This window comes from Ranitomeya variabilis, chromosome 2 (assembly GCF_051348905.1).
Source record: "Ranitomeya variabilis isolate aRanVar5 chromosome 2, aRanVar5.hap1, whole genome shotgun sequence".
Taxonomy (NCBI): domain Eukaryota; kingdom Metazoa; phylum Chordata; class Amphibia; order Anura; family Dendrobatidae; genus Ranitomeya; species Ranitomeya variabilis.
Genome location: NC_135233.1, coordinates 636,161,409 through 636,174,673, shown reverse-complemented (window position 1 = coordinate 636,174,673; position 13,265 = coordinate 636,161,409). Strand labels below are relative to the sequence as shown.

The 13,265-nt window shown below is 42.2% G+C and overlaps 1 protein-coding gene across 1 annotated transcript in view; it reads left to right on the top strand.

Moving 5' to 3' along the window:
• The window catches only part of CAPN9 (calpain 9), a 260,696-nt gene that overhangs the window by 77,488 nt on the left and 169,943 nt on the right, over positions 1-13,265 (top strand). Inside the window, exons 7-8 of the mRNA XM_077289096.1 lie at positions 6,202-6,287; positions 7,932-8,009. Of these exons, the coding sequence (XP_077145211.1) occupies positions 6,202-6,287; positions 7,932-8,009 (164 nt within the window). The remainder of the gene's footprint in view (positions 1-6,201; positions 6,288-7,931; positions 8,010-13,265) is intronic.

The window sequence follows — 13,265 nt, the reverse complement described above, 5'->3', positions numbered from 1 at the left end:
AGCTGCCACACACGGAGGGATTGCCTGTTTATTAGGCAAATCATGCAGCCACGAGGACTCCAACATGTTACTCGAGCATGCTCATCATCACGCTTGCTCATCACTAGTGTTAAACTGTTCAGTAGTACCAAGCAGCAGACATTATACATTGAATGGAGCAGTGCATTGCAACTTCCTTCAGTGTCTTTATGGAACGCGTGCCAGGGCCGTGGGGTGCTCGGTACTGGGTCCGGTACTTAAAGGGATGTGTCATGGCAGCGGTGACCCAGTCCATGGCCCTGGGCACCCAAGTAAAAGGGACGGTCTTTAAAGGGGTTTGTGAAATAATAAAAGTTTGTGACGCCACTTGTGGTACTCGGTCAGGGGTGACTGACACTGCTTAAGGGGGTCCCCTGGGGTGATGTTATGGCAGCAGGAATGGTATGGCTTCCCACAGGTGAAGCTGGGTCCCCAGGGCTCCCAGTGTGGTTGGCAAGGATGGTGTGGTGCCAGAAAATAAACGGAGGGGGAGGAAACAGGATTACAGTCTCTTTACCTAGTTTACTGATGAAAGACAGCCACAGTCCAGAGTACTAGCAACAGGTGACGGTGGAGTCCAGGAAGCCTGAGAATGAGTAGAATTCCCTTTGCCAGGTTAGATTGGGAGACTTCCACTATGCGCTGAATAATAATCCCTTGCTGCCTATGGCTTCCTTCAAGGTCTTCCCTTACTCTTTGTCCTGGGACAGTTCCTGCATGGTAGGCAATGTGAGCCATTTCATTGGGGTCTCTATCCACGGTGACTCCAGGCTCTGGATGTTGCTGTACCTCAGGGTGTAATGTGGGCAAGTCACTTTCAATTTCCTGCCCTCCAGTTCTGCTATGGGACACACGGCCTCGGGCTCCCGGTGCCCGGTTTTTGAGCTTCAGCTTGGAGGGAGCCCATGTTGTGAATTCCGTCTGGGCTCCCTCTGGTGGCCTTTAGCGATACTGTGGGTCTGTAGCAGGGCTCAGCTCCTCATTTCCTGCTATGCTGGTCCCTATTTAACTTCACCTGGACCTTTACTTGTTGCCTGCTGTCGTTGTATTCAGTACTGGTTCTGACCTCTCCTGGATTTCCCTTGTGACCTGTCTCCTGCTGGAGAAGCTAAGTCTTGCTAGTTCTTTTGCTCATTGTTTCCTTGAAAATGTTTCTCAGTATATGATGAGTTCAGTCCAGCTTGCTTATATGTGATTTTTCGCTTGCTGGTAGCTCTGGGGTGCAGAGTGCGCCCCTCACATCGTGAGTCAGTGTGGGGGTTCTTGTACTTTCTGCGTGGATAGTTTTTGATAGTTTTTGTACCGACCACACAGATTCCTTGCTATCTTCTGTCTATTTAGCGTAGCGGGCCTCATTTGCTTAAACCTGTTTTTCATTCCTACGTTTGTATTTTCCCCTTAACTCACCGTTATTATTTGTGGGGGGCTGTCTAAACTTTGGGGTTATTTCTCTGAGGCAAGTGAGGTTTTGCTTTCTCTCTAGGGGTAGCTAGTTTCTCAGGCTGTGAAGAGGCGTCTAGGTTTTTAGGTAACGCTCCACAGCTGCCTTTAGTGTGTGTGGATAGGATCAGGATTGCGGTCGGTATAGTTCCCACATCCCCGGAGCTTGTCCTAATATTCAGGTTTACCTATCAGGTCAGTTTGGTGATCCTACCACCGGATCATAACAGTACAGCAGGCCAGCAAAGAGTTAATGCATCGCAAAAGAGGGATAAGAGAAATCCTGAGTTCATTTTTTTTTTTCCTCTGCAGTGTGTCTAGCCTCTCTCCTCCCCTTAATCTCTGGGTGGTTCAGAATTCAGCTGCAGCTATGGACATTCAGAGTCTGTCTTCTAGTGTGGATCATCTCACTGCAAGGGTACAAGGCATTCAGGATTATGTAATCCACAGTCCTATGTCAGAGCCTAAGATACCTATTCCAGAGCTGTTCTCCGGAGACAGATCTAGGTTTTTGAACTTTAAAAATAATTGCAAATTATTCCTTTCTCTGAGACCTCGTTCCTCTGGTGATCCTGTCCAAAATTATTGTTTCTTTGTTGCGTGGTGACCCTCAAGATTGGGCATTCTCTCTGGCGCCAGGAGATCCTGCATTGCTAAATGTGGATGCGTTTTTTCTGGCGCTTGGAGTGCTTTATGAGGAACCAAATCAGGTAGACCAAGCAGAAAGGGTTTTGCTGGCTCTCTCCCAGGGTCAGGATGAAGCAGAGGTTTACTGTCAGAAGTTTAGGAAATGGTCTGTGCTCACTCAATGGAATGAGTGTGCCCTGGCAGCGATTTTCAGAAAGGGTCTTTCTGAAGCCCTTAAGGATGTTATGGTGGGGTTCCCCACGCCTGCGGGTCTGAATGAGTCAATGTCTTTGGCCATTCAGATTGATCGGTGTTTGCGGGAGTGCAAACCTGTGCACCATCTGGCGGTATTTTCTGAGCAGAAGCCTGAGTCTATGCAATGTGACAGGATTCTGACCAGAATCGAACGGCAAAATCACAGATGTCAGAATGGGTTGTGCTTTTACTGTGGTGATTCTGCTCATGTTATCTCAGATTGTTCTAAGCGCACAAAAAACTTCGCTAAGTCTGTCACCATTGGTACTGTACAGCCTAAATTCATTTTGTCTGTTACTTTGATTTGCTCTCTGTCATCCTACTCAGTTATGGCTTTTGTGGATTCAGGTGCTGCCCTGAATTTGATGGATTTGTCCTTTGCCAGGCACTGTGGTTTTATCTTGGAGCCTTTGCAATTCCCTATTCCACTAAAGGGAATTGATGCCACGCCATTGGCCAAGAATAAACCTCAGTACTGGGCTCAAGTGACCATGTGCATGACTCCTGCACATCAGGAGGTGATTCGCTTTCTTGTGTTACATAATTTGCATGATGTTGTCGTGTTGGGTCTGCCATGGCTGCAGGCTCATAATCCAGTCCTGGATTGGAAAGCAATGTCTGTGTCAAGTTGAGGTTGCCAGGGGATTCATGGCGATGCTCCTTTGGTGTCAATTGCTTCTTCTACTCCTTCTGAAGTTCCTGAATTTTTGTCGGACTACCAGGATGTATTTGATGAGCCCAAATCCAGTGCCCTACCTCCTCATAGGGATTGTGATTGCGCTATAAATTTGATTCCTGGTAGTAAGTTCCCTAAGGGACGACTTTTTAATTTATCTGTACCAGAACATGCCGCTATGCGGAGTTATATAAAGGAGTCTTTGGAGAAGGGGCATATTCGCCCGTCCTCATCCCCTTTGGGTGCGGGGTTCTTTTTTGTGGCCAAGAAGGATGGTTCTCTGAGACTCTGTATAGATTATCGCCTTCTAAATAACATCACGGTCAAATTTCAGTTTCCTTTGCCACTGTTGTCCGATCTGTTTGCTCGGATTAGGGGGGCCAGTTGGTTCACCAAGATAAATCTTCGTGGAGCGTATAATCTTGTGCGTATAAAGCAGGGCGATGAATGGAAAACAGCATTTAATACGCCCGAAGGCCATTTTGAGTACTTGGTGATGCCTTTTGGGCTTTCTAATGCCCCTTCTGTGTTCCAGTCCTTCATGCACGACATCTTCCGAGAGTATCTGGATAGATTTATGATTGTGTACCTGGATGATATTTTGGTCTTTTCTGATGATTGGGAATCTCATGTGAAGCAGGTCTGGATGGTATTTCAGGCACTGCGAGCCAATGCCTTGTTTGTGAAGGGCTCTAAGTGTCTTTTCGGAGTCCAGAAGGTTTCCTTTTTGGGCTTTATTTTTTCTCCTTCTACCATTGAGATGGATCCAGTCAAGGTCCAGGCTATTTATGACTGGACTCAACCTACATCGGTAAAGAGTCTTCAGAAGTTCTTGGGTTTTGCTAACTTTTACCGTCGCTTCATCACTAATTTTTCTGGTGTGGTTAAGCCTTTGACGGATTTGATCAAGAAGGGTTCTGATGTGACGAATTGGTCTCCTGCGGCCGTGGAGGCCTTACAGGAGCTGAAACAACGGTTTTCTTCGGCTCCTGTCTTGTGTCAGCCGGATGTCTCTCTTCCCTTCCAGGTCGAGGTTGATGCTTCTGAGATTGGAGCAGGGGCGGTTTTGTCACAGAGAAGCTCTGATGGCTCTGTGATGAGGCCATGTGCTTTCTTTTCAAGAAAGTTTTCGCCTGCCGAGCGGAATTATGATGTCGGTAATCGGGAGTTGTTGGCAATGAAGTGGGCATTTGAGGAGTGGTGACATTGGCTTGAGGGAGCCAAACATTGTGTGGTGGTCTTGACGGATCACAAGAATTTGACTTATCTTGAGTCTGCTAAACGGCTAAATCCTAGACAGGCTCGATGGTCGCTGCTTTTCTCCTGTTTTAATTTCGTGGTTTCATACCTTCCGGGTTCGAAGAACGTGAAGGCTGATGCCCTTTCTAGGAGCTTTGTGCCTGACTCTCCGGGAGTTTCTGAACCGGCTGGTATCCTCAGAGAGGGGGTGATTTTGTCTGCCATCTCCCCTGATTTGCGACGGGTGCTGCAGGAATTTCAGGCCAATAGACCTGACCGTTGTCCACCTGAGAGACTGTTTGTCCCGGATAGATGGACCAGTAGAGTCATTTCCGAGGTTCATTCTTCGGTGTTGGCGGGTCATCCTGGGATTTTTGGTACCAGGGATTTGGTGGCTAGGTCCTTTTGGTGGCCTTCCTTGTCGCGGGATGTGCGTTCCTTTGTGCAGTCCTGTGGGATTTGTGCTCGGGCCAAGCCTTGCTGTTCTCATGCCAGTGGATTGCTTTTGCCTTTGCCTGTCCCGAAGAGGCCCTGGACGCATATTTCCATGGATTTTATTTTGGATCTTCCAGTCTCTCAGAGGATGCCTGTTATCTGGGTGGTTTGTGATCGTTTTTCTAAAATGGTCCATTTGGGGCCTAAGCTGCCTTCCTCCTCCGATTTGGTTCCACTGTTTTTTCAGAATGTGGTTCATTTGCATGGTATTCCTGAGAACATTGTGTCTGACAGAGGATCCCAGTTTGTGTCCAGATTTTGGCGGTCCTTTTGTGCTAAGATGGGTATTGAACTATCTTTTTCATCGGCCTTCCATCCTCAGACGAATGGCCAAACCGAACGAACTAATCAGACCTTGGAGACTTATCTGAGATGTTTTGTTTCTGCTGATCAGGATGATTGTGTGACTTTTTTGCCATTGGCTGAGTTCGCCCTCAATAATCGGGCTAGTTCTGCTACTTTGTCGGTGTGGGGGTTCTTGTACTTTCTGCGTGGATAGTTTTTGATAGTTTTTGTACCGACCGCACAGATTCCTTGCTATCTTCTGTCTATTTAGCGTTAGCGGGCCTCATTTGCTTAAACCTGTTTTTCATTCCTACGTTTGTATTTTCCCCTTAACTCACCATTATTATTTGTGGGGGGCTGTCTAAACTTTGGGGTTATTTCTCTGAGGCAAGTGAGGCTTTGCTTTCTCTCTAGGGGTAGCTAGTTTCTCAGGCTGTGAAGAGGCGTCTAGGTTTTTAGGTAACGCTCCACGGCTGCCTTTAGTGTGTGTGGATAGGATCAGGATTGCGGTCGGTATAGTTCCCACATCCCCGGAGCTTGTCCTAATATTCAGGTTTACCTATCAAGTCAGTTTGGTGATCCTACCACCGGATCATAACAAGCCCAGTCACAGTTCTCCTCCAGCTCCTGACTTTTCCTGTGCTCCTTCACTGTTCCTTGTCTGCTACAGACTACCTAACTCCTCCTCCAGACCAGAATGTATATCTATCTAGGGAAGCTCCCCTAAAACCAGGTTTAGAGCTCCCCCCTTTTGGCCTGCCAAAGGGATCCTCCCCGTTTCTAGGCATGGCACCATCCTCCCCAAGAGGAAGGCAGTACCACTGTGGTACCAGAATTCCTGGGGTGCCACATTCATGTCCAGCCGCTGCTGTAAATTTTAATAGCTGATCGGTGGAGGTTCTGGGTGTCAGACACCCACCAATCCGGACAACTTCTCTAAATCATCTTCAGTCCATGGTTTTACTTTGACTTCATTTGTCCAACAACTTTTGTTTTGCTATAATATTTATTAAAAAATAAAACTAAGAACCCTAATTATCCTTTACTTACATGTAGTTATATAGCTGTCATCATTAAAAAAAAAAATCTGCCTTTTTCCGCTTTATGTAATCAAGTAGTTGATGTTTTTCTTTTCAGTGCATTAATTTATTACTCATATACTATAGGTGAATTATAGAGGACAAATGATACAGCTGATTAGAGTGAGGAACCCTTGGGGGCAAGTTGAATGGAATGGACCATGGAGTGACAAGTGAGTAGGAACTTTCTCACTGGTTGTTTTTAGTTTAGCACTTTATTATTCTATTCTAGTGTCAATAAAAATTAACAACATTCGCTTCCCATCAATCTGCTGCTCACATTCTGAGAGTGTGGTTAGATTGTATAATGTTCAATTGCTACACTATTTTGTATTGTGCAGTCATTGGCCTACAGCAGGTGAGTGGCGTTCTGCCACCACATTCCAATTGCACAGTCTGGCTGTACCCAATAATCTTGTGCATAGTTAAAGAAGCAGAGATAGAGCATTAACTTACTAAAAAGGAATTCCCATCTTGTTATTCCCTGGCATATCTCTTATTTTATTAGTAATGAGAGTGTGCCCACACTAATTCTGAGACTAACTTGCTGATTTGAAAGTTATGGCCCATGCACTTTTTACACCTTCACAACAATTTTCCTGGTTACTTGCCTATATAGGCAAAATATGCCATCCTATTAACGTAAATGGATCAGTGCTGCAGTTATTCTCCAGAGCAACTGGCTGTGGGATGTATGTGTAGGGAATGTGACAAAGTCACTGATAAAGTGCTGGAGGGAAGATATGTTTCACTGTGCTTAATGGCGTATATAAAACTCAGAGATTTTCCCCCAGCACTAAGTGTGGTGAGGGGTTAACAGCTACTTTCCATAATAGGCTCAGTTTTATGTGGATATTCATAGAGCTGGTGGGAGGATGCCCACCTTATCTCCACCCCAGAGTGTGGTCTGTGGCTTAAGTAGCTGGCCTCCAGAGGCAGTAGTTGTACAGTAGGACTGGAAAGAGCATCTCCAGTTTGTGTCCTGAGGAGGAAACCTGAACCTGCATTGCTCCTGAGAGGGCAGCTCCCCGCAAATGTATGGACTGTGTTACACCATTTTGTTTTTTTGCGTTCCTGTTTTGCCCAAAGGGCTGAGTTTATTTTTCTCTTCATGTTGGTTTATGCCGTCTGTATAATAAACCAACAGAAGATTTAAAAAGACAGTGTTCCTCTTTTCTAGCTCTATGTACTGCTTAGTGAGCTGAACTACCACAGGAAAGACTGTGATCCCCAGCGATAATTGCATACCCTCGATGTATTCCACTATCCACCACTTCAGTTTTATCCCCAACTTACTGTTATGACTTTTTTCATACGAGTGGCATTTTTCATAGTTTATTAAAGTACTTTTAATGTACGGAAAAACATCTTTCTCCTATCCCTCTGTTTAACTGCTTAGACACTGATTTTGCTATTGACTGTGGCATATGAGGGACAAAAGAGCTCAATCTTCATTCCTGGATGTTACTCTTCCTGTGGAACTACATAATACTTGCACTGTAAATGTGCTCTATATGTCATGGAGGATTTAAGAAAAATCACCATACAATGCTGCTCTATGTAGGAATAGTATGGGAACAAGTCTGCTCTACAAAAATATTGTGCCATTTATCAAGATATACATTGGACTCCATTATGAGTTCAATGTCATGAGGAAAGCAATCTCCTACCTCTCTCACCAGTGATTGATGGGTTGAAGGCTAGAAGGAAACACTAGCATTTACCTACTTTTCCCTTCGATCTTTCATGTTACAGCTGTTTCTTAAATAACTGAGTACAGAATATTGGAAATTTTACCTTTCATAACTTTCTTACAGCTCTTCTGAATGGAACTCTGTTGACCCAGCAGAAAGAAAACGCCTTTGTCAAACATCTTTGGATGACGGTGAATTCTGGTACATCAATTTTATTCATTGACCCCATCTTCACTGAATTCTTCTTTATATCCAAGACTTGCTCTGTAACTGCAACTAATAGATTTTGAGTAATAGGATATTATTTTGTCTCCATTCATATCTAAAGCAAAATGTAAAATGTCAGCTGGTTTCTTGATCACAGACTAGGAGTCTAAAATACAGTACAAAACTAACTAAACTGTAAGTCAATATTAATGGCTGTTCAAGTGGCGAATAGCTGAATTTGAAAAATTAGGTATCATTATGGAGTTATGGAAATGCTATGATGTATCTTTAAAATGGCATAAAGATAATGTTTTTATTATGTTTAATTGCTGTAAAATGTCAATAAAAATAAAAACAAGAGCTAAAGTTCCACATGCCTGATGAAATTAAAGAGGACAACTCCTTCTTAATCTAAATGTTTGGTGCCGATAAGATAAAAAAACTTATACTCATCTCCCGTGCCGGCGCCGTTTCAGCGGTGTCAGTTCTCACATTCCAGGGCTTTCAAGCAGTTGTAATGACACATTAGCCTAGCACCCAATCAGTGCTGGCATCACTGGCACCACCTTTGGACAAATCGAACATCCAGAGGAAGTGAGCCGCAACTGCAGCCCTGATTTCCTCTGGATGTGTGATTTCTTGGAAGGGAAAGCCAGTGATGCCAATGCTGAATTGGGTGCCAGGCTCATGTGTCATTACAACTGCACGAAAGCACTGGGAGTGCACTTTACAACACTGCTGGAATGGCATTGACAGGGGAGAAGAGTATAAGCTTTTTTTATCTTATCGGGGCCAAGTGTTGGGTATGAGAAGGGGTTATCCAAGTAGTGGACAACTTCTTTAAGCTCTAAAGTTATTATTATTATTATTTATTATTATAGCGCCATTTGTTCCATGGCACTTTACATGTGTAAAAGGGGTATACATATAAAAAAAAAAAGAGTAAAGTAATCTCAAACAATACAAGTCACGACTGGTACAGGAGGAGAGAGGACCCTGCCCATGAGGGATCACAATCTACAAGGGTTGGGTGAGGATACTGTAGGTGAGGATAGAGCTGGTCGTGCAGAGGCTTGGTCGATCGGTGATTACTGCAGGTTGTTGGCTTGTCGGAAGAGGTAGGTCTTCAGGTTCTAAAATATGACATTGTGCCCCCCAATAAGCCAATTAATACAAAGTATAAACATAGATCGTACAGTCTAAACATGCACCAAATTTCTCAAACAACATGAGTCATAGTGATACTTTAGGGGTATTTTAAGTCTGCCTGTCTTGAAATCAGCCAGTGTTTGACAGTGTTGATAATTATGCTTCACTGTGTGAATCCAGTCTAAGGGTGTGATCACACATTTTGGCAGTGTTTTTGACTGCAGCCAATACCTTCACTATTGGCAGTAAAAAAAATATGCATATAAAGCACAGCTATTTGCCATGCTTTTGCTGCATTTTTTTTTTTTTTGCTTTTTTTCTACATTTTTCTGGCAAATTAAACATGTTAGTTTTTTGCACAAAAAAAGTCACATTTTTATATTGTTTTTGCAGTTTCTCATTACTTTCAGAGTGTATATAGCATTGCAAAAAAATGGACATAATGCAGATTTTGAAAAACCCTGCCGTGATCAAAGTCAGTAAGGGAAAAGTAAGCTGATAATATTAAACACAGTTTCTTTTCCACCCTCAAAAAACACACACAAAAAACGCTGCTTAAACGCCATATGTGATCTTATCCTAAAGGTGTCTGAAAAAAAAAAAAAATCAATACTATTTATCAATGACAAATGGTTATTGATAAATACAGTGGTGTAACTAAAGTCCTTTGGCCCATGGTACAAAATTTGGTACTGGCTCCCCACCAGCATATTGGCCACATAGTGTCTGAGTATAACCAACTGTTACTGAAAAAAATCCACTATACCAAGACTAATATACCAATAATATCACATAATAGTGATAAATACCTCCACACAATTACCGGACCACATATTACCACATAGTAATTGAATACTATTATACTGAACATTGTCAAATTCACAGTACTAACACTAATATTGCCACCAGTGAAATTAACCACTGGAGCTACTGTATGTACTGTAGATCGCATAAATGTACATAGTGCTGGTAAATCCATTGATACATCCAAATGACGTCATTCATTTTCGCTTTTCTTCTTCATCTTGTGCAGACTGCCATGAATTCTTCCAGCCAGGACTTGTCTCTGCAGAAAGTAACACACATAAATACAGTGCCTTTGTGAAACTATTCAGCCCCTGGAACTTTTCAACCTTTTCCCACATACCATGCTTCAAACATAATGATACCAAATGTAAATTTTTGGTGAAAAATCAACAACAAGTGGAACACAATTGTGAAGTTGAATGAGATTTATTGATTATTTTAAATTTTTTGGGAAATTCAAAAATTGAAAAGTGGGGCGTGCAATATTATTCGGCCCCTTTAACTTAATACTTTGTTGCACCATCTTTTGCTGTGATTACAGCTGCAAGTCGCTTGGGGTATGTCTCTATCAGTTTTGTACATCGAGAGACTGAAATTCTTGCGCTTTCTTCCTTGGGAAACAGCTCGAGCTCAGTGAGGTTTGGTGGAGATTGATTGTAAACAGCAGTTTTCAGCTCTTTCCACAGATTCTTGATTGGATTGAGTTGTGGACTTTGACTTGGCCATTCTAACACCTGGATATGTTTATTTGTGAACCATTCCATTGTAGATTTTGCTTTATGTTTGGGATCATTGTCTTGTTGGAAGACAAATCTCTGTCCCAGTCTCAGGTCTTTTGCAGATTCCAACAGGTTTTCTTCAAGAATAGTCCTGTAATTGGCTGCATTCATCTTCCCATCAATTTTAACCATCTTCCCTGTCCCTGCTGAAGAAAAGCAGGCCCAAACCATGATGCTGCCACCACCATGTTTGACAGTGGGGATGATGTGTTCAGGGTGATGAGCTGTGTTGCCTTTACGCCAAACAAATCGTTTGGCATTGTTGCTAAAAAGTTTGATTTTGGTTTCATCAGACCAGAGCACCTTCTTCCACATGTTTCGTGTGTCTCCCAGGTGGCTTGTTGCAAATTTTAAACAACCCTTTTTATGGATATCTTTGAGAAATGGCTGTCTTCTTGCCACTCTTCCATAAAGGCCAGATTTGTGCAGTATACAACTGATTGTTGTCCTATGGACAGACTGTCCCACCTCAGCTGTAAATCTCTGCAGTTCATCCATAGTGATCATGGGCCTCTTGGCTGCATCTCTCATCAGACTACTCCTTGTTTGAGATGAAAGTTTAGAGGGACGGCCGGGTCTTGGTAGATTTGCAGTGGTATGATACTCCTTCCATTTCAATATGATCGCTTGCACAGTGCTCCTTGAGATGTTTAAAGTTTTGGAAATCGTTTTGTATCCAAATCAGTAGCACAGACCTGCCTGTTGTGTTCCTTGGTGTTCATGATGCTCTCTGTGCTTCAAACAGAACCTTGAGACTATCACAGAGCAGGTACATTTATACGGAGACTTGATTACACACAGGTGGGATTATATTTATCATCATTAGGCATTTAGGATAACATTGGATCATTCAGAGATCCACAATGAACTTCTGGAGTGAGTTTGCTGCACTGAAAGTAAAGGGGCCGAATAATATTGCACACCCCACTTTACAGTTTTTGAATTTCCACAAAAATGTAAAATAACCAATAAATTTCATTCAACTTCACAATTGTGTTCCACTTGTTCTTGATTCTTCACCAAAAATGTACATTTGGTATCTTTATGTTTGAAGCATGATATGTGGGAAAAGGTTGTAAAGTTCCAGGGGGCCGAATACTTTAGCAAGGCACTGTATATGACTGATCACTTCTACAGCACCCTCCACGCTTTTTCCCACACTGCTATATTGTGCAAAATGAAAAAGAAAAGTGCAATAGCACTGCTGCGGTGCCCTGCATATTAGCAATACATCCCTTTTAGTCCCCATGCTAGTAATGTCATCCTTAGTGGCCCCATGACAGTAGAAATGTGCCCCTTTGTGGCTCCCATACAATATTAATGCATATGTCTCCTTTTATAGCCTCCATACAATACTCAAATTCTTTTTTGTGCACTTATACAGTTGTAATATCTTTGCAGTGGCAACAGAACAGTATTAACGTACACCATTTCTACAGCATTCCAATAGTAACATCCACCTTTTATACCCGATATAGTTGGAACATCACATATTGGGCTCCATAAATTAATAATTAATAATATGTAGGTCACAAAGGGATATATTATTAATGTCCACCATTGTGTAAAAATAGTGTCCACTATTCTGACCTCCTCAAAGTAATAATGTCCAATTGGCTCCATACAGTAACATTGTACCCAAATGGCCCTAAACAGTAATAATGTCGCTCAGTTGGCACTATGCAAAAATTATGTCCCTTAATTTCTGCTAAAAACTAATAATGTATGTTTCTCTTTCTGGACACCAAACAGTAATTCTGGCACCCATCTTGTAATAATGGACCCCCATACTTTAATAATGACTCCCCTTCTTAACCCCATAGTAGAAGAGAAGAGGTATGATTCGTCAAACTCAATTTGACAGGTGGACCCGCCCCTATCAAAGTGTATCAAAGTGTGTAACCCCTCCCCTCCCTCTCAGCCAGCTGTCCCTCCGTCTGGTTGGTTTTCCCTTTTGATACAGTTTGATATTGTTATCACAGTATTTGATACAGTGATTATTATCACAGTATTTGATTGTTTTTATATTAGATTTTCATATTATATGTAGCTACTGTGAGCTTGCCGCTGTAATCAGACCAGTGTGTTTTATTACCAATGAGCACATATAGTGCAAAATTGTGTTTTATAACACACCGTGCCAATTATATAATTTTATATCCTAGGATTCTCATTTTACACGTGGTTTATAACACCAGGGTCATTATATGGGCACATTATGTATATGGCCATATTACAACACCCGCAAGTATGAAGCGGTGTGTTTTATACGATTATAAAAACCAAAGACACGATATTGTAAAAGTTTAAAAGATTTTATTGTTGTAAAATAAATACATCTCAAAGACATTTCAATAATATAAAATTCTTACAGAATATAAAAAAGCAAACATTAAATAGTACAATGATCATGCATCAACACACTTCTTAACAAAATAAATAAATAGTATCACAAATACAATGAACATATATCATTACACTTCTTACAAAATAAATAATATAGTGTTACAAGCCA